General features: G+C 40.1%; 1 protein-coding gene across 1 annotated transcript in view; it reads right to left on the bottom strand.

Annotated features, from left to right (window-relative positions):
• Positions 1-16084: 16084 nt before the first annotated feature.
• COLEC10 (collectin subfamily member 10) overlaps positions 16085-24966 on the bottom strand; it is a 33978-nt gene continuing 25096 nt past the window's right edge. Inside the window, exons 4-6 of the mRNA XM_008689285.1 lie at positions 19913-19966; positions 18406-18501; positions 16085-16476 (exon numbers count right to left, since the gene is read on the bottom strand). Of these exons, the coding sequence (XP_008687507.1) occupies positions 16085-16476; positions 18406-18501; positions 19913-19966 (542 nt within the window). The remainder of the gene's footprint in view (positions 16477-18405; positions 18502-19912; positions 19967-24966) is intronic.

Here is a 24966-nt window from a genome sequence, read left to right as displayed (position 1 = left end):
TTCATTAATCATTTATGTTGCCTGCAAAACTGGTCTGTTAAAATGGACGGTGCATGCAGTGAGGGAGATGTTGATCCATGAACTTTTCAGCCATGAAGACTGCACAGATGTTAACTACCAATAACAGCTTCAATAAGAACCTGAAGATCTTTGATATGACCAGGAAGAAAAGATTGGGAAAAATGACTTCTAGAATGTTTTAGGTGGACACATATTTCCCTATTAAGATTCTAAGCAAAATAGATGCTCAGCATAGAACTTCACTGGGAGCTCTCTTTTCTGCCGTTTAACTCTGATTGGCTGGTTTTACAGATGTACTTCCTCACTTGGTAAGTCACAACCCCCCATTCCTCTGGCCACTGAATTCCTGCAGAGACTAAGCCTCTGTGTTATGTCTGCATGCTTCAGCTATTAGCCGTTGATAATGCGTGCTTGCTAAGAGTCAAATGTGTAATGTGTTTGTTCCCGGACCTGGTTTTGCCAGTTCATCTATTGCTATAATAAAATAATTAAATATTAATAAACTGAGGTGATATTCATAGTAAAGGAGAGTTGTGGATGTGAAAATTAAGTTAAATCCATTGTAAAATCTTGCCTAATACAATTTTTTTAAATGCTGTAGAATTCAGTGTGTGCACAGATTTTAAAGTGGTTACGATGGCCATCTTGTTTTCCACTCACTCGTTTTCTTCCATTTTTCACCTGTGATACTTTCTGATGCCCTCCCCCCAAATTCACTCTTATTTCTTTTTCCCATCTTCTTTGGTTCTTTGGGAGGCTGACCCATAAGGACTTATTCATCAATGGACCCCCACCCCCAATCTCTGACTTCTGCTTGTTTCGGTCAGTGAGAAACACTGGCAGGAGTTCAAAGAGAGGGAAGTATTGAGTATTTTTTGCCCTCGTTCCTTCCCAGTGGGGTCACATTAGGTTGGCTACACTCCTGGACTGAAATTCTCTTTTTCTGACAGGTAGCCTTCTCTCTCTGGCTCCTGGTAACTACTCCTTCTCTTTTCCTTTCACACCTCCAGGTAGGAAGTGTCATCAGATCTTACCAGCCCTATCGTACTACATTGTCCCTGGTGTCTCTTCATACTTGGCCCACATTCTTACTTGTAGTCCCTTTTTAGAACTGACCTTGACTTACCCATTTTGAATGTATGGGCTGTTCCCTGCTAGCATTCTGGCCGACATGCTGGAGGAGTGATAAGAGTATGGCTACTGACTTGGGACAGTCCTGGATGCAAATCTTAACTCTTTTCCTATAGTAAGTGGAGAATGGAGAGCATCAGTGGTTCCTTTTCAAACTCCACATTCTTCTTTATAAAAATGTAGATAGTAATAAATGCTACTCCGTAGACAAACAATCACCTTCTTCTGCCATCGCGAGAATCCATTATTTATAGCTTTTTTGTTGAACTCGATGTCTGGCACATACTGAATGTGTATTAAGTTCTGATACATGAATAAATTATTTTATGAATGAAAGACAATTTTTCTCATACAGAGTCACTTCTTGGTAAATTTGGCTGTCGTTAATCAGGTAATTCCCTTAGAATGTTTAGGAAGAATATCCCTTGAGTGAGAACTTTCACTATTATGTCATCCCATTGGTATAGAACACAGTCTAAAATAAGCCTGCAAAACTGAAATGAGCAAATGTAAAAAGACACAAAATGAGTCATGAAGGTATGCACTATTTTGGCCTCAGAGCCATGACGGCTAGGATTTTAAAATGTCTGACTTGCTAATCAAACAGACTTCCTATAAAATGACACATTTGCTAATTATCCCGGTGTGTCTGTACTGAGATATTAACAACTGGCTATGTAACACTTATATAACCTTATACAGCACTAACCATGTACCAGGCTTATGCGTAGTTATCCTTTTATTATCCTCATTTTACAGAGGAGGAAACTGAAGCACACAGAGGTTAAGTAACTTGCTCGATGGCCAATACATGTTGACGGCAGACCCTGTAGTCACCGATAGCAGAGCAAAGGCCATGGGTTTACTACAATTCCTCTTTCAGATCACACAGAAAGCCTGCATTTCCTAGACTGTCCTGCAATTCGATACGTTCCAATAACTGAGTTCCGACCAGAGGAATGTAGGCAGTAATGATATAACCCCCTTCCAGGCTTGGCCTTTGAAATCACCCTATGTCCAGCTCTTCTCTGACAACCTAGGAAGCCAGGGGCTCCACAGGGGACCACTATGCAATGGAAAAGCGCTGCCCAACCTGTTTTCAACTGTGATATGAATAAGAAATTTTGATGGCATTAAACTATTATGATTTAAGGGTACATTTATTCAGATGTAGTTTAGTGTGTGCTAACAAAGAAATTGGTCTTTTGAGTCAGACTGCTTTAAAGTAAAACAATAATATATGGCATTGGCCTCATTGTTAAGCAGCAGTAAGGTCAATATGAGAGATGAGGATATATAAGAAACTAGCTATCCGTTTTATACTATGGAAGAGCAGCTGGAAAAACTGTTGCCTTTAGTAACTTGGGAGACAGAGTAAGTATCTTAAACTTGTACTTTTAGAAGTGAGTGATAGGATAAGAGAACTAGTGTCTACTGGCTATTATTGGCTTCCTTGGCAAGGTTATTACCAAAAAAAAAAAAAAAGTCAGAAAATAACAGGATAGCATGGAAGTAGAACTGAAAGAGAATAGATTCTGGAAATTGGAGTCTTGCTACGTTAGAAGATGCCAAATAATTAAAGATGAGATTTTAGAAGACACTCAAGAAAAGAATCAGGCTTCAAAGGTTATAAAATCCCAAAAGAAGGCGTGGTCTCTTAACACCCACATCAGATTGTGTCCCAGGAGCATAAGGAGCAGGGAGGAAGTTCCCTGCAGAGAGAAGCAGGGGTGGTAGAGAACAATGGTGAAATCCATCCCTCATAAGGGCAGAACGAGAGTGGTGGGTTAGCAGAATAAAGAGCACACACTTACTCTTGCAGCCTGAACAACTTCATGTCCTTCAATTGGCTGGTGGCCCTGTCCTACTGCCAGGTACAGTGTGTCAATTTCGCAGCAATATCTCGCTTTAAATCATTTTTTAAAAAGCCCTTTTCACCTCAAAAATGCCAACCTGATTTTTAAAAGTAACAGACAATGAGATCACCATGGACATTACAATAATTTCAAAAAGCCATTCCTTTTTGAAAAAATGTAATCGCTGTTTCCTCATTTGGGAAATTTCTAGTAATTGTCAAAACACTTAGGGAAACTGAAATTTCAGTGAATACGAAAGTGACACTGCAACAATAGGATTGATTTCTGACTGGCAGTTATATCCCCATGGGCTTACCCAAGTTTGGTTTCTTTGGGCGGGATTGGTTGGATTTAGGTATTCAGAGCAGTGTCCCAGGGACAGGGACAAGAAATATGGGGAGCATTTCTCTACTACCAGTTTTACTTCAATGACTGGTGGATACACTGTTTCACATTAAAATCAACACACTGTACTCTGGATTAGACTGTAACAGTTAGATGAATTTTTGAGGTAAGATATACAACTACAAATGAATTTATTTTTGCCTCATCGACAGGCGTCACTTCCCCAGGGCTGAATCACTTGGCAGGGACGAGTTTGCGAGTCTGAGTTAGCCGAGAAGCTGGGAGGTGAGGGGGAACAGAAGGGAAGAAGGGGTGTAGGAGGTATCTTGCAATTTAACAACATGGGTTTTTTGGTGCTTGATATTTAGATCTAAAATCCTGGTGGTCTTAGGCCACTGGAAAGAAGAGCAAACTTCAGGCTGAGAATTTCTAAGGGATGAATGTTCCAAGTAATTATGATGTATAATGTCTCCTGGCAGAATGAAGGCGGAGAAACAGCACGCCTACGCTCTTTTTCCCTTTTCATTTATTTCTCTCATTAAGCTCTTCAGTTCAATTCAAATTAGCATAATTCAAAATGCTACCACTCCAACAAAGGTATATTTATTTACAGGGAGGTAAATGGGTGGGTGTATGGATAGAAAGGTAGAAAGAAAAAGAGAGTCACAGAGAACACAGAGAGTCCATGAGTTCATGAAATCATTACTCCCCCTCCACCTGCGCCCATCGCGCCCTTTCTCCTGCCACAGGTGGTGGTACCAGACCAAGACGGAGCTACTTGGGGACAACAACAGCACATTGTACCTCAGCGGGGCACACCAGAGTTTTTCTGGAGTTGGGAAAGTGGAAGAATGGGGATCTGAGTTTACGGGTGACCATCTTTCTTATCCTGGGATGAGTCTGGAGAAAGACGTCCAGCAAAGAGAACCCAGGGAAGGCTGAGCCTTTTCAGGGCCCAGATCCAGACGAGCCACAGTCCAGCGCAGCCCTGAGTTTCTCCCTTTCTTTCCCTGCTTCAGTTAGTCTGAGTCGAGTTTCTGTTTCTTCCCATTCAAAGATTCTGGGCTGAAGCCGCCCAACAGGGGGTCTACAAGAACTGGTGGTGCAAAGGGAACAGGGAGAGGTAGTTCTAAAGTAACGATTACTTTTCCAGATGGCCTTTTTCTTGGTTGAGCTGATTGTGATTGAAAGTAAAATCTTCAGTTATGTCCTAAGTATTGAGATTTTACTAGAATTCAAATAGACTTCAAAAAAACCCAACTTACTGGTAAATTTTTTGAAGTATATAAGAATATAGTTATATATGTTATAATTATATTTAATCATGTATTTAATTATAATTATACTTATTTTATATTTATAATTATAGCATATAAACATATATTATTATAATTGATGTATAATTAATAATATTAATTAATGATTGTGTTGTGATTAATAAGTGATATACAATATTAATAATTTATTATAATATTATATTATGTCTTATTATATATGTACATATCCATATAGAGCTCCATTTTATATGCATGATGGCTTGATGTCAAAGAATTTCAGAGTCTTGTGGAAATCTTCAAAAATAGTTCTGAAGGATTTGGGTCATAGGAGAGACCAAATAGGACTGAGATGCCAGGATATGCCAAGGGGTAGACAGCACTCTTGGATTATGTCTGGCCCCTTAGGCTTTAGTAATTCAGAGAATTCCTAAACTTAGGAGTCATGTCTTAGTCCTCTTTGTATCTGCCAAAACCAGCTCTGCAGACCTTCCAGCTCCTTCTTCACCTGTGAAAAAATCTGTATATACTTTGAAAAAAGGTGCTACAACCCACTGTGTTGTTTTAGAGAATTTCTCCTGGCCACACCTTCTATTTCTCATTAAAACTCTCCTGTTCAATTCTGGGTTCCTGTCCCATTGCCTCACATCTGGTTTCCACCATTCTGCCTGGCTCTTTACTCTGATGCTTTATGAGGACCGTTCATATTAATCCTGGCTGTCTGCTGTTTGTTGCCTTTCTAAGACTGAAGCTCTTCCAAATTCGTCATCTCATCCTCATTCCCAGAATCTGTAAGAAGCCATCATCAGACTCTGCTTGCTGAGGAAGAGAGTTTGGACTCAACGCTCTGTGCTGAATATCTTTGTTTGACCTTCAGTTCCATCTCTGTCTGGCTCTACCATGTTGGAAGCCTCAGGAGGCTGAATTTTACAGCTTGCAACAACTGGATCCTTTACCCTCTGGCTTCTATTTGGGATTGGCCAGTGGGAAGCACTTGCAGGAGAACAGAGAGCAATGGGAGACACGAGTCAGCTAACGACCCCCTGGCTTCCCTGGGGTCACAGTAGCAGGTTGTCCCCTCACTGCTAAGGCCACAGGTCCTGTCAGGTAGTTCTCACATGTGGCTCTCTCCGGGTTTGGTCACCTGTCCCTCACACTGGCCCTACAGGCCCTGCACTTGCTACCCTACATGTGTCATGACCCCTTGGCGGTTTCCCTTAATTCCGCCTACACCTTTGTATAAGGTTTCCCTTTCAAATCTTCTCAATTACCTCATTTATGGGCCATCTCTCTCCTATAAGGACCTTGATTAAAACACCTCTGGTTCCTAGAATGCTGCCCTGAACATAGTGGGACCAGGGGACACCAGGACACCTTGAATTCCATTCCCGGATTCACCACTTACAAGGTAGTTTTGAACAAGCGTGCACGGGTTACTTCTTATATCCTGGACACTTTGCCTTCGCCTTTAATCCCTGTCCTCAACAGAAAATGCCATGACAGGAACATGGAGAGTGTGCCTACGGAACAGAGCAGAAGTCCTGAGGGCCTCTGGGAAGCTGAGATTGTGAACCGCATTTCATCGGATGAATCAGAGGTTGCTGCATAGACAACAGGGAATGATACATATGGGCAAAATACACAAATCAGAGAGAGGAACCTGTTGTGGAAACTTCCAGCACATGTGTAGATTTGGAGGTATGCACCTCGAAGTGGGTAACAAAGGGAAGGGTTTAAAAAGGTGGGCAGAAGTCATAATGCAAAGAGTGCATATTCATTCATCAAATATCTACATTGGATAATAGATTATATTATGAATTTGTGGCTCCATTCTCTAGGACTATAGGGTAGGAGATAGGATTGGACACAAGACTTAAGTGACTGTATACCTGAAAAAGGTAAAAAATTGTTGCTATCATGGAATGTGGTATTTCATTCCTAAAATTAAATAAAAACAACATATCCTGTTACAAACTTCGCAATAATAACAGAGGAAAATAAGACTCATTTAAAAGTTCTAGGGAGTTGTCCGTCTAGTCTAGAATATGACCTCTACCACAGAGGGAACTGACGTGTCATAGGCCTAAACAGAGGACTTGACGTCCTTCCACCTGGGCCCCACAGGCCATGCTTGCCTCCAGAGGGACTGGCGGTGTCCTGTAGGAGGAGCCCGCGCTCTCCATCTTCCTGTCATGCTCCGTCCCAGGATCACATCACTGCAGCCCAGGGGGCCCCAATTATGTCATTTTTCCTTCTCTCTGTCAGAACAATTGCTTCTCAAGATTCTTTTCAGAAACTTCATGTTTGACTTCAAGTGTTTTCAACCAGATCCCCCTGGAACACTCTATCTCCATTAGAATCTCCTCCTTTATGTGAGGCGGTATTTTTCCTTGCCTTCTAAGGGACAGAAAATAAAGAAGGGTTGTCTTCAGAATTCTTGAAATATCTATTTATTCCTTTTGGAGAATGGATAAAGCGTTCCTAAGTTTCCTACCTATTCATGACGGATGGAGGTGTTATGAAACAGTTATGTGTTTGTACCTTTTCCCTCTTTCCCATACATCCATCAAGATGTGCGTTGTACACAGAGATAACAAGCTCAGAAAAGTTAAGTGAGTTGTGAGCAGTCACATAGAACTTGAGTAGCAAGACAGAAACTCTGGACCTTCCAAATATGCCCATTATCCTACGTGAGACTGAAGAGCGCGGTGATTAATAACGCAAACACTGGACTGGACTGCCTGCCTGGAAAGCCCAGCAGGATGAACTGAGGAATGTTACTTAATCTTTGTGCCCCAATTCACTCATAGGCAAAACAGAGATAATAATAATAATAATAATATGTACCACATATTGGGTTGATCTGTGGATTAAATTAAAACCACATGCCAAATGCTTAGCATTACACTCAAGTTATATCAGTTATTACCGTTATTTTGATTGACAATGTCCAACCGCCACTCGATCTTGTTGCTTCAACTCTCCTTTACAGGCAAGCTTCCTAAAAATACTTTCCATCACAAGGTATGACTTTCCTTTTCTGTTAAATCCCATGGTTTTAAATGGAAACATGCCTCTCACATGGCACTTCAAAAAATTATCTATTTCCTGGAATTCTGTATGTTGGGATATTTTCTGTATATGCCATCTCTACCTTCTTAATGGCCCATTTCTCCATCAACCCAACTGTACTTTGACTTCTGCCTCCATCATACTCCTGAGACCCCTGCTGAGCTCCTGTATGGCTTCATGGTGACCAATTCATCATCATTGGGTGCCAAAGGAAGAAACTATAGTAAGTGTAAAGGAACTAAGGACCTATAATCCCCATAGCTTTGTGGTCATTATATTTTAGCAAAGCCAACAACCATGGCTAAGAATTCCCAGGAAATAATGGGCCATAAGGATTATGGTAAATGCAGGGATGTTTTAGAATCCCAACCATAGCAAATTAGGAAAATTTGAAGATAATTTAAAAATAAGTGTTCCTAGGGGCACCTGGGTGGCTCAGTTGTTAAGTATCTGCCTTCGGCTCAGGGCGTGATCCCGGAGTCCTGGGATCGAGCCCCACGTCAGGCTCCTCCCTGGGAGACTGCTTCTCCCTCTCCCACTCCCCCTGCTTGTGTTCCCTCTCTCACTGGCTGTCTGTCTGTCTGTCAAATAAATAAATAAAATCTTTAAAAAAAAATAAGTGTTCCTAGTATGAGGAGTTTGCATACTAGGACCCAAATATCATGTAATTTTTGTCCATATGGATCTGAGGGCTTCTTTGTGTTGATCAGAGGACCACATTCCTTACTGTGTATCATTTCACCCTGTAAGTATTATCGTGATATTTTGTAGTGGGATGAATCAGTGAGGCAGAGCATTAGTGCATATCAAGCTACTGAGTTTTTGGAAATGTACGAATGAGGGAAACTTGTAACACAACATTTTGAAAGAGAAGCAGTAGTATCATGTCCCAGCCTGTTCCCAATAGGGGAGTATCTGAAAAAAGAAGAGCTTAGCTATTTTTTCTTTTGCCCTTTCAAAGGTGGGGATTCAAGCATATATACATACCTCCTTCCTTACTCTTTCTATAAAATCTCTCTATGCATAGGTGTTTGGTGTTAGGAAACACAGAAAGAATATTTTCAAGCTTCTTTAAAAACTGTGCTTTTTGCTCCTTTATTTTAGTGTCTCAATATGTATTTTTGGATTTATCAACTTACCTCCTTTTTCTCAGATGTAGAGACCAAAATTGGAAATAGCCTCTTGTGTTTGTTCACTCTATTCTTTAAGTCCTAAGGTCCTTTAGGGCAAAGAGAATATCCCTATTCTGTGGAAGAGAGAATTATGTTGCTTTTAAGTGCCGGTACAGAAATCCTCATTCATCCTGGAGGTTATGTCCCAGAAAAGCACCAAGATCGACAAGTTCAAAGATAAGATCATACAAAACAGGGAATTGGGGGAAAAATGTTTTTAAAACATAAACATTGCCAGAAAGCACCCACTTATAAAACACATAGTTTCTCCTGATAGTCTTCTCCAGGATCACCTTCTCCAAGTTGATTTTGGAAATATCCATGTGAGATTGTGATCTGCTATGGGAAGAGTCTCTCATAATTCTATGTTATGCAGACTGTACTTAGTAAAAATATCCATCTAGACTTTAATGGATTTGAGTTAAATGTGTTTGCAATTACATCTCTTCTTACCTTATTTTCTCAAGACATAGAAAATTTTCCTGTGCCTGCCTGGACTTTTCACACATCATGGGAAAGCTTACGAGTACCCTTCCCTGGGGCCGACATTCTATCAAAGTGTGCAGGAGTTGACTGTAGACAGTCGTCAGGTCCTCACCTCCTTCCCCTCGCCCAAAGGCCCACCAACCAGGTTTACACAAAGAATAAGTGTTAACTATTGATAAATTAGTCTGCTTAAGGGGTATAAAGTGAAAAATACATATGCCAAAGGGTTATATAGCTTTAAAATTGTATGGGCACACATAAATCTCCATTATCTCCCAAATGCAGAGGCCAACATGGTGATTAATTTGGGGTTGCTGTACTCACATTTTAATAAATGGTAAAATGGCTGACTCACTTCTCCTCCCTTCCTCCTGTCTGTTCTTATTTTACTATGAAAGTGACAATCTATGGCAAATCTGGGTTTCACTGAATGTCTGGTGTAGGTCGCCAGGAAAAAATAAGGCAAGGGAACATTGAACAGGTGTCAATGCTCATTTATGCACAACCACAAGGATACAGTCTATCTTTGTTAGAAAGAGGTGTGGGTGAGTATACACACTGATATAAGAAATTTTGTTCACATCAAAATGAGTCAATGTGTAAATGTATTCAAGGAGATGTGTCTATGTTGCTCTTTGAGAAAGGGTAATGTGGTACTGTTACAAAAAATTTTCCTTGTCCAACTTATCTTAATATATCTTTGAAGAGGTGTTATGTTGAAGAGGAAGGACATATAAAAATAGGACAGGTTTATTTATTCCATCCCTGATAATGGAATAAATCCTAGGCCTCAGTGTGGTAGGCTTGATGTTCAGTGAGACTGAGGGGAGTTCTGTCCATGAGTCTAGAAACCTGATTTGTCTTCTTTTCCATTGTTTCTCCAGCCCTTATCATGGTCTCACTTAACACATACTCAGTGCTCCAGAAATGTATTTAATGAATGAATGAACTCTACTATCCACCCAAGCCAACTGCTCGTCGTGCAGGCTTTATGCACTTGGACTCTGATTTTGACTTTGTTCTCCCACTAACACTGGACACCTGCCCTGAGTTCTCTCAATGAGGCCTTATCAAACTATCTACCTTTTAACAGCCTCCTCTCTGGGGGTTGAACCCTGTCCACCATATACCTTCCTAATAAGAAGATTTTTTTTTTTATTGAGATGCCCCAGATGACTTTGCATACCATTCATACTCTACATCTGTGACTCTCATGCCAACAAAACTTGAATTCATTGGATGTGGGGCATACCATCTAGGTTTAGAGAAATGTATAAAACTGGATATCTGGGACGCCTGGGTGCTCATTCAGTTAAGCATCTGCCTCCAGCTCAGGTCATGATCTCAGGGTCCCAGGACTGAGTCCCACATCAGGCTCCTTGCTCAGCGGGGAGCCTGCTTCTCCCTCTGCCTGCTGCTCCCCCTGCTTGTGCTCTCTCTCTCTGACAAATAAATAAATAAAATATTTTTAAAAAAGCAAAAAACAAAACAAAACAAACAAACAAAACTGGATATCCTGTTTAGTAGTCAGTGCCATAGTGAGGACAGTTCTCCATGCCCTGATCTGTACTTTCATTAAGAGCCTGCTCCAGCTTGTCTCCGGGCCAGAGCTCTCAGAGTCATAAACAGCAGAGAGCAGAGCAAGGACAATGGGTGGAAATTAGAGGGAAGCATATTTTAGTTCACCATCAGGAAAATTTCTCTAAGGGGGTTAGCAAATTACCAAAAACGTTCAAATATAAATTGCATGACTATCTATGAGGAGTGCAGTGAAAAAAAATTCCTATATTCATAAAAAGATGTGTGTATACAATATCTGTGGCAAATGGTTCCTCTCCTTCCATCTTCCTTCTTTTTTGCCCTCAAATTTTACTGGCTTGATTATGAAGGTCTTACCGCCTCAAGGTGGTGCAAGTTGATGGTTTCATTTTTAAGTTTAAAAAATAGTTACTTTTTATGTGATAAGCATGAGTTCAGATGAACCGCATCTTAGAAAAAGTAGGAATGGTTTTAGAATCAATAAAAAGTAGAAATGGTTTTAGGGGTGCCTGGGTGGCTCAGTCATTAAGCGTCTGCCTTCAACTCAGGGCCTGATCCCAGGGTTCTGGGATTGAGCCCCGCATTGGGCTCCCTGCTCCTCTGGGAGCCTCCTTCTCCCTCTCCCACTCCCCCTGCTTGTGTTCCCTCTCTCGCTGTCTCTCTGTCAAATAAATAAATAAAATCTTTTTAAAAAAAAAAGAATAGAAATGGTTTTAGAATCAATCTCAACGCTAATTCTAACCAGTGGCACAACTTTTGGCAGATTTATTCACTGCCCTGAAGATGAACATTTTATCTAGAAAGGAGGGTAAGAAAAGTGACCTGTCTATGTATACACACACACACACACACACACACACACACACACACACACACGTATACAGTCTACTCGTATATACATACATAGAGTGTATATACTAGATATGCATAGTTTCTCACTTTAGCATGTAAAATGTAAATAGGTCTCCTCCACTGTCAGGAAATTCGCATCACGCCACTTTGCTTTTACGAAAGTCCTGCCTTGGTACTTGCTTTCACTAACTGAAAGACAGCCGAAGAGAATTTTCACTTTTATGGGAAAAAAGCCCGAAAGTGAACACAGGGTTCAGTGTCGGTGTGGCAGCAGCCGTGATAGAGCGGCCGCACGCAGAGCAGCGACAGTCGCCCCGCCGAGCTCCTTCCCCAGGACCTACGCTCAGCATCCCAGCATCCACCGCCAGAGCCGCCCCGACCTGTGTCTGTGAGCATCCGTGCGTTACCTCCGTTTACCTTGGGCATCACTAGCAAGCTGTGCCCTAAGGTATCAGAAAAGCCGAAGAGAGGTGATTATGTTTTTAGGGTGTGGGGATGGGGAACGCTCAAACATGTTCCATACGAATTAATGGTAATCGTGTCTCTGCTTCACACCGTTTCAGTTTACGAAAGTTTTCATTGGAACGCTCTACTTTTGGAGGGAGGGGGAACCCTGTATCTTACAATATGACTTGTTTCTTTACAACACGTAGCTGGTGGTAATGGTTAAGTTTTATTGTACCCCATGTAACGTGTCCCGCTGGTACCCTGTTTCTTACCTCATTACACGTTAACTCTTTCATTGTCACTGTATTCTGTGGGGAGGAACTATACAGATTAGGAAAACAACGTTTAGAGGGTGGAAATTTTCCCCTAATAGGGCTAATAAGTGGCACAATTAGCATTGGAATTCATGACATCAAGACACCAGATCTAGATTTTTCAAGTGATACATTTAAAGTTGCAGGGCGCTACATGGAATCTATCATGATTTTCTTATTAGAGAGAATACCTGCAGACATTCAGTCTCAATCTGTTCACGACGCAGTGGGTACTGCTATTTAATCAATCTTTCCGAGTCAATAAATATCTTCTTGTCTCAAATTATGCCATCCAGAAAGGTGAAAATTAGTTGGTTAATAACAAATCAGCCCACATATGGTTAACATAGATCTAAGCAGGACCATATATATGTAATTTTAGGGCCAACAGTTTTTATGGGTGAGTTGTCCAAAGTGTAATCGATGTCTATTATATCTGTCTCAACACTAGGTATACACCTTTTCAGAGTGTTTGGGCAATAACTCTGGACATAAGATATTTCTTCTTACCTAGTTATGGAATGTGTTGCTTTGGGAAGGCAGGGCTATGAGGTTGTAAGTGTATATTTTTATTTTCTTCCCATGGAAACTTTATGTAGTCCCTCAGAGGTACACAGATGTATCCCTGAAAAGTTGAGTATAAATTTAACTTTTTGAGAATAAAATTGATTTTAAATGCTAATTGTTTAAGGGAATTCTCGTGAATTTCATGGGGCAAATAAATTATGTGCTCATTTTTCTGTTGAGCACATCTTGATTTTCGTGTATCTGTTTGGCTTTCCCTATACCTGTAGCTATCTGGAGAACTCGAGTGAGGCCCTACTAAGTCACCTCCCAACACTCATGCCAGGTGTAGACATCCGTGAACTCAAAAATAAGCCAGCGAACACCAGAGTTGTAAGGTAAGTTTCCAAATCCCCGGTATCTCTGCTAATTGACTCTAATGTGTAGCTTTGGAGATCAGTTGAGCTCCTGCTATCATGAGAGAATCGTGGATGTGCTCCCACTTAATATGAGCAGTAAACAGGCTGGAAAGAACACTGGCTTGGCAGTTTTGATCAGCAGGCTGGAATCTACTTTTCTCCCATATGAGTCAACTTTGGTAAATTGCTAAGCTTCCTTAGGCCTCAGTATTCTCATTGAGAAAATGGCAGTAAAAGCATCTCCCCTCCCTACCACACAAAGTTTATCAGGATCAAAGGAGAAATGACGTGTGAGGGTGTTTCTAAAGCACAAAGGGCTTCACAAAATTTAAGTACGTTTTATAGCAAATCTAATTAGGCGTGTGATGCCTTAGATACTCTGTTCTCTTCTGCTGAAGCATTGGTAGCAAAGATGAGTCAGTAAAAGAAATGCTTTAATAATAATAACAATAATAATAATAGTACTTACAGTACACACAATAAATATTCATACTTTGGCCACCTAGAACAAATCAGCACATGGATCCCACTGCCACTTGCCTCTAAGCAATGCTGGCTGTCCATCCCCTCTCTCCTTTCCTCTTATCCCTTTCTTTTCCTCCAAACGTTCCTAGGTTCTTGTTCTTCATGCTCTTGACTGGTTCGCATTCCCCCCAAGGTTACCAGCTTTGATATAATGCTTTGTAATTTTTATTAAACCGACTGCCTTCAAAATATCATATGCCACATTCTCAAAACTCGGAATACGTAAGTAGTTTATTAACCTGATGAATGGCAAACATTGAACAAATTCCTGTAATTGAACTGAATTGACTGAAGTATAAATGGGAGACCTTGACTTTGATATCACTGTATCCTAATGACATTTGACATGGTTAGAACCTTCAGAAATTTTCTCCAGAGATGAGAAGTGAAAAGTTCACTTTTTTTGTTTTTTTTTGACTAGCAGACTGTTTTATGTAACTTAAAACTTGGGCTAAAAATTGACTGGTTGCCAATATTTTAAAATGTGAGTATATATCATGAAGTTCCAGCTTTTTGACTTCTCTTGAAATATCAGAGCGTGTAGTGATATCGGATCCGCCACAGCAAACACACCGGTGCAGGGGGAAGCTGGTTCCGTTAGAAGAACAAGTTGTGTTCAGTACTAGGAGCCCCACCCATTCCACTTGATTTATTTATGTCACCTTGTGTGGCCCCTATAGGACCTGAGTTTGTGACTCTCGGTAAACCCACAGAAATAACCTAATTAAATCTTATCTCATAACCAGTTAGTCATGGGTGAAATCATGGACAGATGGTTTAAGGTGAACATATGTTGTTGATCAGTTTCTCTTATTTCATTAACCATTTGCCAGCATTTTAAACAGTCTAATCCTATGTCACAAACTATAACTGGAGCCGCAGTTTATAAGGGGAAAATCTAGAGCTTTGTTGAACTGTATTATTTTCAAATTTGAAATGAAAGCCGCTTTGAGTTTTGATTGGCAGTTCAAAGTAGAATGTTACCAGCTCGATAAATGTGAGTCATAGGCATGTTCCAATCTCCACACCTGCCACATTCCTGTGATGTCAGAGTACTACAAAGGACATCCCTGGTATGGGGTTGTTACCACATATGGTTACAGAAAGTAAAAGGCCTCTCATGAAATGTCCCCATAAGTCATATATTAGAGGCAAGGAGCAGAGGGCTTAGCGACTTGACATTGGTAGCACCTTGAAGCCTCTGGAGTTTTCTGAAAGCTTCACAAATGCCTTCCTTCATTCCCCATGCGAAGGGGAGAAAAGTTGATATGGCTGAACCCAAAACAAGGAAAAATGGGGCCATATTAGTAACAAGGGACAATTAATATTCTTTGGAAAAAATCCTCTCTCTCTCTCTCTCTTTTCTTTTCAATTTCTAAAGTTCCCCTTTCCTCAAATCAGAGTTAAAACCTGGAGACCTGGGATTCAGTTGTGGGCCTATAGAAAAAGACCAAGGCCACTGGTTGGTAGACCTCAGTGAAGGCCATCAATCCAAAGCACAGAAGTTGTCTGTGTGATTCCATATGGTCTGGAACAGGTCACAGGCTAGAAGTTTCTCATATAGAAGTTTGGGGCTGAAGTATTTTTATATCTGCACAGACAGGAGGACCTTTCAAGTGTGGCTATAGCCATGGTGAGTGACCAGTCAAAGAATAGGGGATCTTGGCCTCAAAGACAGATAACATCTCTGCATTCCTCACAGAAGGCCTTCCCCTAAGTCTGGCTTTGAGCAAGGGCATGTTAGCCTAATCATCACCAACCAACTGTCCAATTATCCACTGGGCTAAATAGACACTGGTTTAGGGGTCTAGGGAGAGGCAGCAGAGCAAATGCCAAGAGAACATTTCATTTGACACATAGACAACCACATCCTGCACAACTAGTAATCCAAACTCTCTCTGAGGATCCATGTAACTTGGTGAACTATGGGTCCGATATATACTGTGTAGGAAAATGTTCAAAATCATCAAAGAAGATCATGGCAATGGGAATTCCAAACCTCGGTTCAGCATTTTCTACTTGTCTTGAGTCAGAATGAATTTGGCGTAATTAGAAAGAAAAAGATGTATAAAAATAACTGCAGTGATAGTCGCAGAGAAGTAACAAGTGTGTGTGGCATGAGCAGAATTACTTTTTCTTCTTGACAAACTCACAGACAAAGTACATGGTAAGATGGCACTCTGTGTCATTCCATCTGCCTGAGCTCAGCATTTCCACACAGTCCTCGTGCCCGTAGGGGTCACTGGGCTCCCCCTCTTTCCAGTTGCTGTAGTTCTGCAGAGGAGTGTTGTCTGTGAACACATACTGTCCCTCCTTCTCAAGGTCATTCACCCCGATGAACACCCGGAAAAAGCCACTCTTGGCAACGTAGTCAGCGATGAGTGTGTTGGCAGCTTCGTCCTTTGGCATGGCCAGCATCCCGCCCCGGATCCGGCAGTGGGTCAGGGATTCCCTATAGTTCTTCTCCTCCTGCACGAGGTAGTAGAATTTCTCCTCAGTTTCCCTAATCCCTGCTATGACTTTGCAGAGAGGAAAAGATGCTCGTGATTAGACATCTCAAAAGGAGAAAAGGCAAGTATACAGTATTGCTGGATTTAAATTCATTGATTTGATGTTCAACAATTATTTTGAAGTCCCTAGTATGAGTTAAGCACTGGTTAAATATTTTTATCACCTTTGTAGTTGTCTAATGGAGAACAAAGTCCTACCATTTGTCCTCCCCGTCCTTCCTCCTTAACTCCCCACACAACTGTGAAGAAGAGACTGTTTTGACAAAGGTTTGTTAAATGAGTTGCCACTCAGCTCCTCTCAGACTACTTTATGCTTTGCCATACTTAGAATCCCAAGAGCATGCCCTTCTCTCTTCCATTTCCATGACTTTTGTGCCTGGAAAGTCTTCTCACTGCTTTACCTGGAAAACACCTACTTGTCATTTAGATCCCAATGGAAGTATTTTCTCTTACAGGAACCTTTCCAATGTCTCTGGACAGGCACGAGGCTCTTGTGCACACTCCCCTAGTTTCCATAGCTCCTTCCTCTTCTTCTTTTGTGTCACTCAACACAATCTAGTCTGTTTGTCTGCATGCCTCATGTACTAAATTCTGAATGTCTTGAGGACAGTGACCATGTCTTTACCACTCTGTAGCCTCAGAGCCCACAAGAGTGCATGGGATGGTAAAAGCTTATCGAACGAACATCAGAATAATATAGAAGTTTGTCCCCTTTGGGCCGAGTTCCTGGGCAAGGAACATGTATATAGCCTGAGTTGTCCCTGTTGACTCCAGGCACATGAAGTACTGAGTTACTGAGTAAGCTTCAGGACAGAACTGGGGACTCCAAATCATCCCAAGCTCATAATATGTTAAAGATGTTTTAGGCTTTGGGGGCATCTACGTGTATTTCTTTGGGTCTATAACTCAAAATTTACCAAGAAATCTGTGACCACGCCAATAAATGTCGAAAACTATTGCTCTATGTGGAACCTCTACGGTCTGGTTTTTTCATGAGAATCCAAGTCATGTCAGAGACAGCGTCTCAGTACTAATTATAACCAGAGTCATAATTAAGAGTATTACAAAATGAAGATTAACACAAGATGGCATGTGTGTTTCATGTACTAATTATAACCAGTACTCAGTACTAATTATAACCAGAGTCATAATTAAGAGTATTACAAAATGAAGATTAACACAAGATGGCATGTGTGTTTCTAATGCACAACAAACATAGCTGGGTTACAATAAATAAAAGTACAACAAAAGAAGACCGATTTCAACTTAGCTACAATAGCTTCCTCATTCATGCTGTCTCAGAAGAGAACACATAGCCCCACCTTAAGGGCTTCTCTGCTGACTACAATGAAATGGCAAGGGGTAACAACAATGGCTAATGTGGGAAGTTGCACAATTCAGAGAAACACATAATGTACTGTTGATGTGTATTGAGGCTAGAAGCATCGGTGAAACCAGGATTCGAATCCCTGATCCCCTGTTAGTTAAGCTCTGTATCTACAGGCAAGGTAATTTCTCTAAGCTTCAGGGTAATCATAATACCCACACCCTAGGTGTTATTTTAAGTACTCAAGAAAATAGCTATTGTTTTACTACTTCTCTTTCCTGAGATGCTAACTCTGTTTGACTCTTCCTGTCCCTTTTTATTCTTAAGGCGTGGCTTACCAAACTCTGCCCTTTTCTCCATTCCCCTCTCTCCAGAAAGTATCTTTTTCTATCCACAGACAATGCAATACATGTGAATATATGTAGGTAGTGGTCCTGGAGTGTCCTAGAGTCTGAGCGGATAATTAGCATTTTGAGAGACCTGTACGGTGGTGACACTATCTCAGTAGGCCATTGCCTGAGCCTAGGTATTTCCCACGAGGAATACTGGAATTGTAACGTCGAAAGGGATTAAATCGGTAGATAGCACAAAGCAAAAGAGGAGAGACTCACCATTCTTGACAAACTTCATAGATGTCTTGAGGCGAGCAACACTAATATCCAGTTGTCCAACAACTTTCCGGTACCTTCCACAATCACAGACGGTGCCTTTTAAATGACAAAAACTGTGAATTCATGTTGGAGCACAAACAAGGGCTCAAAATAAGCCCTTGAAGCCTACATCAGTTGGAAAGGGCAATTGCCGTCTTCTGAATCTTTACTACCTTTTCCTAGAGTGGCTATATCTTTCTGTGAATGGCTATACTTTTGGTCTTTTACTTTAAACAAGGCTTCTACATTACATTGTCTTCAGGAATTTACAAAATATCTTTTTAAGTATTTTGGATGAGTGAAAACACAGCTCTACACCAGATTTTTAAGGAGAAGAGTAAATATGGCCAACCCCTGAACACATACTGTGGACCGTTTGGCATTTTTGTTGAACACAGAATGTGCCCATCCAATCTCAAAATAAAATCTTTACAGCTTTTTAAAGACAAATTTCTAGCCCAGTCTTCTTTTCTGTTAACTGCATTGCTCCCTGGCTCACACAACTCTCCCAAGAAAGGAGAAAACTTTCATGATGAAACCAAATGATAATTCTGATTATCCATTTCAAGTACAACTTGAATGATCCTCGAATGTTTCAAGGACTAAGTTGAAGTCTTGTGAATAGATTCAACATATAATTTCAAGAGCCGGTTGTCCCATTTGTGGATTAACTCTGATTTTAATTTCTGCCATTCATTCCCTCTTTGCTCATTTACCTTTTCAGCTACCTGCTGATACTGTGACAGAGAAAGAAGTTAAGGAAAATGATGTGAAATTCAAATAATTCCCTTTTTCTATTTAATGGCTGCTTCATGTAATCAGTCCCTTTTGCTTTCTTCTTTGGCAGTTGAAAAGCAAAAAGAATTTTATTAGCCAAAGGAGGAAAAACTCCGTGGCTTTATTTATCTGCAATCACAGTTAAATATCAGGAATTTAACACAGTTCTTAAAATTAGCCTTCACTACACCTCTGTGACCTCCCCCAGAGCAATCTACTTTCTTTCCCTGCACATAGCACTGGACATACAACTCTTTCAGGCCTCAGGGAGACTCTTCCTGACCGCTGAAGGCATGTTCTGTATCCATGGGGTCTTTGGGGATTGGGCCAATTTGCTGCGGGCAAGCTGCTGGCTCCATTTTGGTCGAGATGCTGGTGGAACGTAGGGCAACGTGGTGCAGTCCTACTGCTGAGGCCATGGTGGACCTTCCTCTGCTCTAGGACAATGAGAGCTGCTTCCTCCCACTAAGCATGACTAGGATGGAATGTGCCATCATTAGCTTCCCCAGGGCTTGGAAACTCACCAGCAGATAGAGAGGAAAGTTCCCTTCTTTCCTTCCCTCTAGCCCAAGTAAAGTAAGGTTAAGCATTGAGAGGACTGTTGCTTTTTCATAAAAATGTATTTATTTTTAAAGATGAAATCCATGTGGAATGATGCTAGAAATTCAAGAGAAAAATGAGCGTGTCGTACCTGCTTTGCCTTTTCCTCCTGGAATCCCGGGCAAACCCTTTTCCCCTTTGTCACCTGAATAAAACCAACAGCCATGAAAAGAACAATTAACTAAAATGGTGAATGATTTCTGGCAGACAATAGCTTATGTATCTAAAAACATAGGGAAGAGTTTTTAAATTTCATTTGCAACATCTCCAACTAATACTCTTTGGTTTTACAGAAATAATTTGATTTTGAATTGGCTGCACAAGTACAACTAATCAAGCAAGTCATTATTTAGATCGAATGTAGAATTCCGATGGGGGGGCAAAGAAGCAGTTAAATTTGTATCACCTGTCCTACTAACATGGCCTTCTGAGAAAGGCTAATACAATTCTCTGCATGTTTTTAACTTTCAAAGTACCACTGTTTTGTAGATCTGAATTAATTGATTAGCACATTGCAGTGCCTGTGTATTTATTATGCCCCCAAGTTCTTCCATATGGCTTTACCCTTGGATTTTCAAAAACATATATTGCGCTTTTTCAATTTAATTCAAATATTTACTATTTATTACTCTATGCAAGACAAAAGGTTTGGTACTTTGAGAGGATATAAAGGGAGACAAGATTAAACTGACTTGAAGGGGTTTACACTTTCTGAAAAGATGTGATGTATGCAAATATCGGTAATATAAAGTTGTGTCAAACAGATTATGCTGAAATATCAACCTTGATAATTTTCCCTTCTGCTCTTCTTTTTATGTGGCCATTTTCTTATTCAGTCAGAGGCATCCACAAAATAATTCTCAGAGAATCAGGATTATTAAAGCAGAGAGAAAAAAAATGTTTTTTTTTTTTCCGACTTCAAAATAAGCCCTTGAAGCCTACATCAGACACAATAATTGAAAGCAAAAGCTTTTGATTTCCAAAAGGAAATGTTTGGCTGAAGTTCTTGAGAAGCAAAAGAGAAGATCCTGATGGAAGTAAAATAGAGTTTATGCTTCAATGGTGAACTGGAAGAAGAAAAAGAAAGAATTTGGGAGGAATGAATATAGGATGAAGGTCACCCAGGCTAGAAGACTATAGGGGCTTGCTTACCTTCGTGGGAGTTCGGGGAGGCCAGGGAATTAGTGATATGCCCCAAGGGGGCAATGTGAGGGGAAACGGAGTCAGGATTGAGGTTCTGCCTAACCCCATCCTTTACCAGCAAAAGGGAAAAAAATGGGAGCCACTCTAAAACCCGTAAGGTAGCCCATGTTGCCTGCTCATTACCTATTCTTTTCATTAGTGTCTGCTGAGTGCTTTTCATTAAGAGTCCTGTACATACTGACTGTAGATCTTTCAGGAAAGCCTGCTTGCCTGGGCCGCAAAAATTTGCTGAGCCTTTCCAAATTGACCCATGTAGACACTTCTCTTTACAGTGCTAGTGAACGTTCATGAGCTCCCCAAACAGAAGGAGAGGTCCTTGAAATCCAGAATGCATTTTAAACATGTAGGAGGAAGTCTCACAACTTGCACTTGAATGAAATAAGACAATGGTGAAATCCATGACAATAGAATGTGGTAAATACTGCAAGAGAGACACTGAACAGAGATAATACACTCTGGGAGGGAGGTAGATGACATAGTGCTTCAGCTGGAAGGATGAAGGAAGGCTCTCCTGGGAAGCTAGCCCTGGAGCTCAGTTCTGAAAAACTTCAGCAGATGAAGATAGGAGCAAGGTAGGGGACAGTGCACAACAGAGGTACAACTGGGAAAGCATGGAAATATGCCATGCACCATGATGAGGAAGATTGTTCTGCTCACACCCAAGTTGTGTCCTGCAAATTCCTCAATTTCTCTTATATGTAATTTGTTAAAGATAAAAATAGATTTTGAGAATATATTAATGGAAGAAAGGGAATAAACATTTCCTAAGTACTGTTCCAGATACTTTATAGATATTATCATATTATTTATAGATAGTATCAAATTAAATCCTATGAGTTAGGTATTATCATTATCTTTATTCTACAATGGAAAGAATGGAGGATCGTGGGGGCAACATAACTTGTTCAAGGACATCTAGCAATTCAGTGGCAGTGTTGGTGTTGAAACCCAACCATTTCTGGCTCCTCAGTTCATGGTGTTTCCCAAATGAGTGAACCAATGATTTAGTGAATGAAATCAAAGTATTCAAAAAATGTTATCAGTAGTTGAAAGGAATGTCAAGTCCTTGTCACCGCCAGAAACAATATGGACTTAAAAGATCATATGAATATAGTTGAATATTTTATCTTTTGAAAATAGTGTGTTTTCTTTAAATGTGGATCCCTTTCAATTCCATGTGGGCTAAAAGTTGATTCTAGTCCTGCTATGATCCTAGTTCTGGGCTAGACCCAATGGCGACATCAAAGAAGCCTAAATGGAGTATTTATTTTATAAAAATAATGGGGGTTTTAAGTACACATCAGAGACCAAGGAAATGGGACACTCACTCTTACCTACTCACAGAGTGAAATAAAGGAAGTGCCTGCCAGGTATTTGGCAAAAATGGCTGTGGAACAGAGTAGAGAAGACATTCACTGAAGCAAGAGCCTTCAGCTAGAACTTAATAGTGTGGAAAACAGATTTTTGAATGGATACATGGCTTTTTTTGTCTGACAAGATGTAAGCACTGTGACTACTTTCCAGTATTTTCACATGAATTTCATTCCTTTTTCAACAGATGGGAAAGTCAAAGCACTGTGGTAGAGTGAACAACCATGGCAGTCCGAAAAACCACGGCTTGAATCCTGCCTTTGCCACTTATTTGCTAAACGTGGACAGGTTACATAATTTCTTTAAGACTCTATTTCTTCATTTTTTTCCAGTGGAAATAATGGCGCCTAGAATCAGAAGATTGTTAAAGAAGATAAATTAGATAATGTCATCTTCTCATGGGATTAACTCTGTGCTTGAGTCATAAAGAATGGTCAACCAATGTTAGCTTCTGTCACATACTTAGCCGGAAAGCATGCCACGTACTTAGCTGGTTTAAGGAGCATGTGAAATAGGCACTATTTCCCAAAAATGAATTCTGGTTTAAAGTCATACACGAAAACTTATTTTGGCTCTTGAGCGGGAACATGTCAGTAATAACTGTCTTAAGGCTGAAGAATTAGAGGTTGTATTTAAGCAAACAAACAAACAAAATCACAATGCTTCCACTGTAAAAGGATTATTGACCTTAAGTAAAAACATTTATTTTGCTGTGAGATTGTATTTGCCTGTACTAAATCATTCTCTCTTCTTCCTAAAATGAAATATTGACATCCAGAAAGCTACCTTGTCCATGCAAGTGACAACATTAAGGTCAGCCCAGAAAGTTGAGATTAATCTGAGTCAGTGAAAAATTTAGAAGGGCCACTGACAAAACCAGGACAATAAATTTCAAAGTACAGATTAAAAATGAAATTAATCCAGGTGAGCCAGAACACTAACTCTCAATTTTTTTTGAAATTCCAGGACATGCTCATAAATTTTGATGGCATATCTCCGGAGGAGAAAGAAATCTTAGTGAATGGTGGAAATTGATGTTAAGGGACAGTAGTACTTATAGAAATAAAGGGCAGAAATAGGGCCACATCATAGGAAATAAAATATTTTATCATTCACTTTTTCATTCTTCATGCAGTAAACGTTTAGAAAGTTTCCACTGTATATTAGGCATTAGGGTAAAATGATTAAAAACTAGGGTCCCCACATAGAGCTTTTATTTATTTAAGCAAAAAGACATGATAAATCTTTCATTCATTTATTCCTCCAGAAGTTCTCAGTCTATAGGGGGACAAAGACAAGCTAATAAGCCATGGCAATGAGTAAAATGATAGAGGTGTGCAAATATGGAATTGGCTTGAAAAAGATACGGTTAATTAACCCTATCATTTCCAGACTGTTACTTTTTCAACATTTGTGGAAGTTCATCCACTATGAGGCTCAGAAAATCATACTGAACTCTACTCTCCCTGTCTCTGTCATCTACCACCCTCCCAAGACACCTTGACTTATTCTATGAAAGGTTTAAGACTTGACTCAAGATCATGACCTCCAACTCTCTTAGCTGGAGCCTCATCTGTATTTGACACGTCTAAATCCAGGCAAGTGTACCATCTAGAATAACTCATTGGAAAACGAACTTCTTGAATTCTGGAATGTTCATGAGAGTGACTCCTTTTCCCCCTCTACCTCTGCTCATCTCCAGGGTGATACTTGGGATCTCAACTACATGGAACATGGCTACATCTCAGAAATCTTAAAAGTCCAGCATCCCACTTTCCGGCCACATCTTTCCATCCCTTAACCAGTTGTTACACGAAGCTGATACAGACAGGGGCAGATCCGTGATTCATTTTATCTGAACTTATTTAATTTGAGAAGCCCTCTTTAAGAAAAAGTATTCCAATTACAAATGGAAAAGTGATAGAAAAATGAATACTTAAAAGAAATAAATCACTAAATTTTAAAAGTAGACACCACATTACAAAATTCACTAAGAATCATAACATTTTAATTAATAAATTTGTGCCTCTATAGTTCTTTTTTCATACTTATGCGCTGCATATGTTTGGCTGCATTCATGAATATGCAATTGACCTAGCACTACTTATTGATAAGTACATCATTTCTCATTGCGAAGTAACATCAACTTTGCATAAACCAAATTTAAGTGTCTTCTTGCATGTTCCATTTCCTTTCATTGGTGTATTTATCTGTCTCTGCATAAATTAACACTATCTTAATGGTTGTAGCTTTAAAACAAATGTTTAAATTCAGCCTTCTAGCTTTGTTTTTCTTTTTTAAGGTTGTCTTTGGGTATTCTGGGTTCCTTTCATTTCCATATAAATTTTGAATTGACTTATTAAATTCCAAGAGAGCTACTTCTGGGATTTTGATTGAGATAGCATTGATCTACACATAAATTTGGGGCCATCTTAACCATAGTGGTCATCTTAACCATATTGAGCCTCCCAATGTATGAATGTTTCTTAAACATTCTTTAATTTCTCTCATCATCATTGTGTCATGTTTGTTGTAGAAGGCTTAGATATCTTCTTTTTTAGCTTTGTTCCT

The sequence above is a fragment of the Ursus maritimus genome, unplaced genomic scaffold (genome assembly GCF_017311325.1).
Source record: "Ursus maritimus isolate PB19 unplaced genomic scaffold, ASM1731132v1 scaffold_9, whole genome shotgun sequence".
In the NCBI taxonomy this organism is placed as follows: Eukaryota; Metazoa; Chordata; class Mammalia; order Carnivora; family Ursidae; genus Ursus; species Ursus maritimus.
The sequence above is the reverse complement of the archived record's forward strand: the minus strand, read 5'-3'. Positions and strand labels throughout refer to the sequence as shown.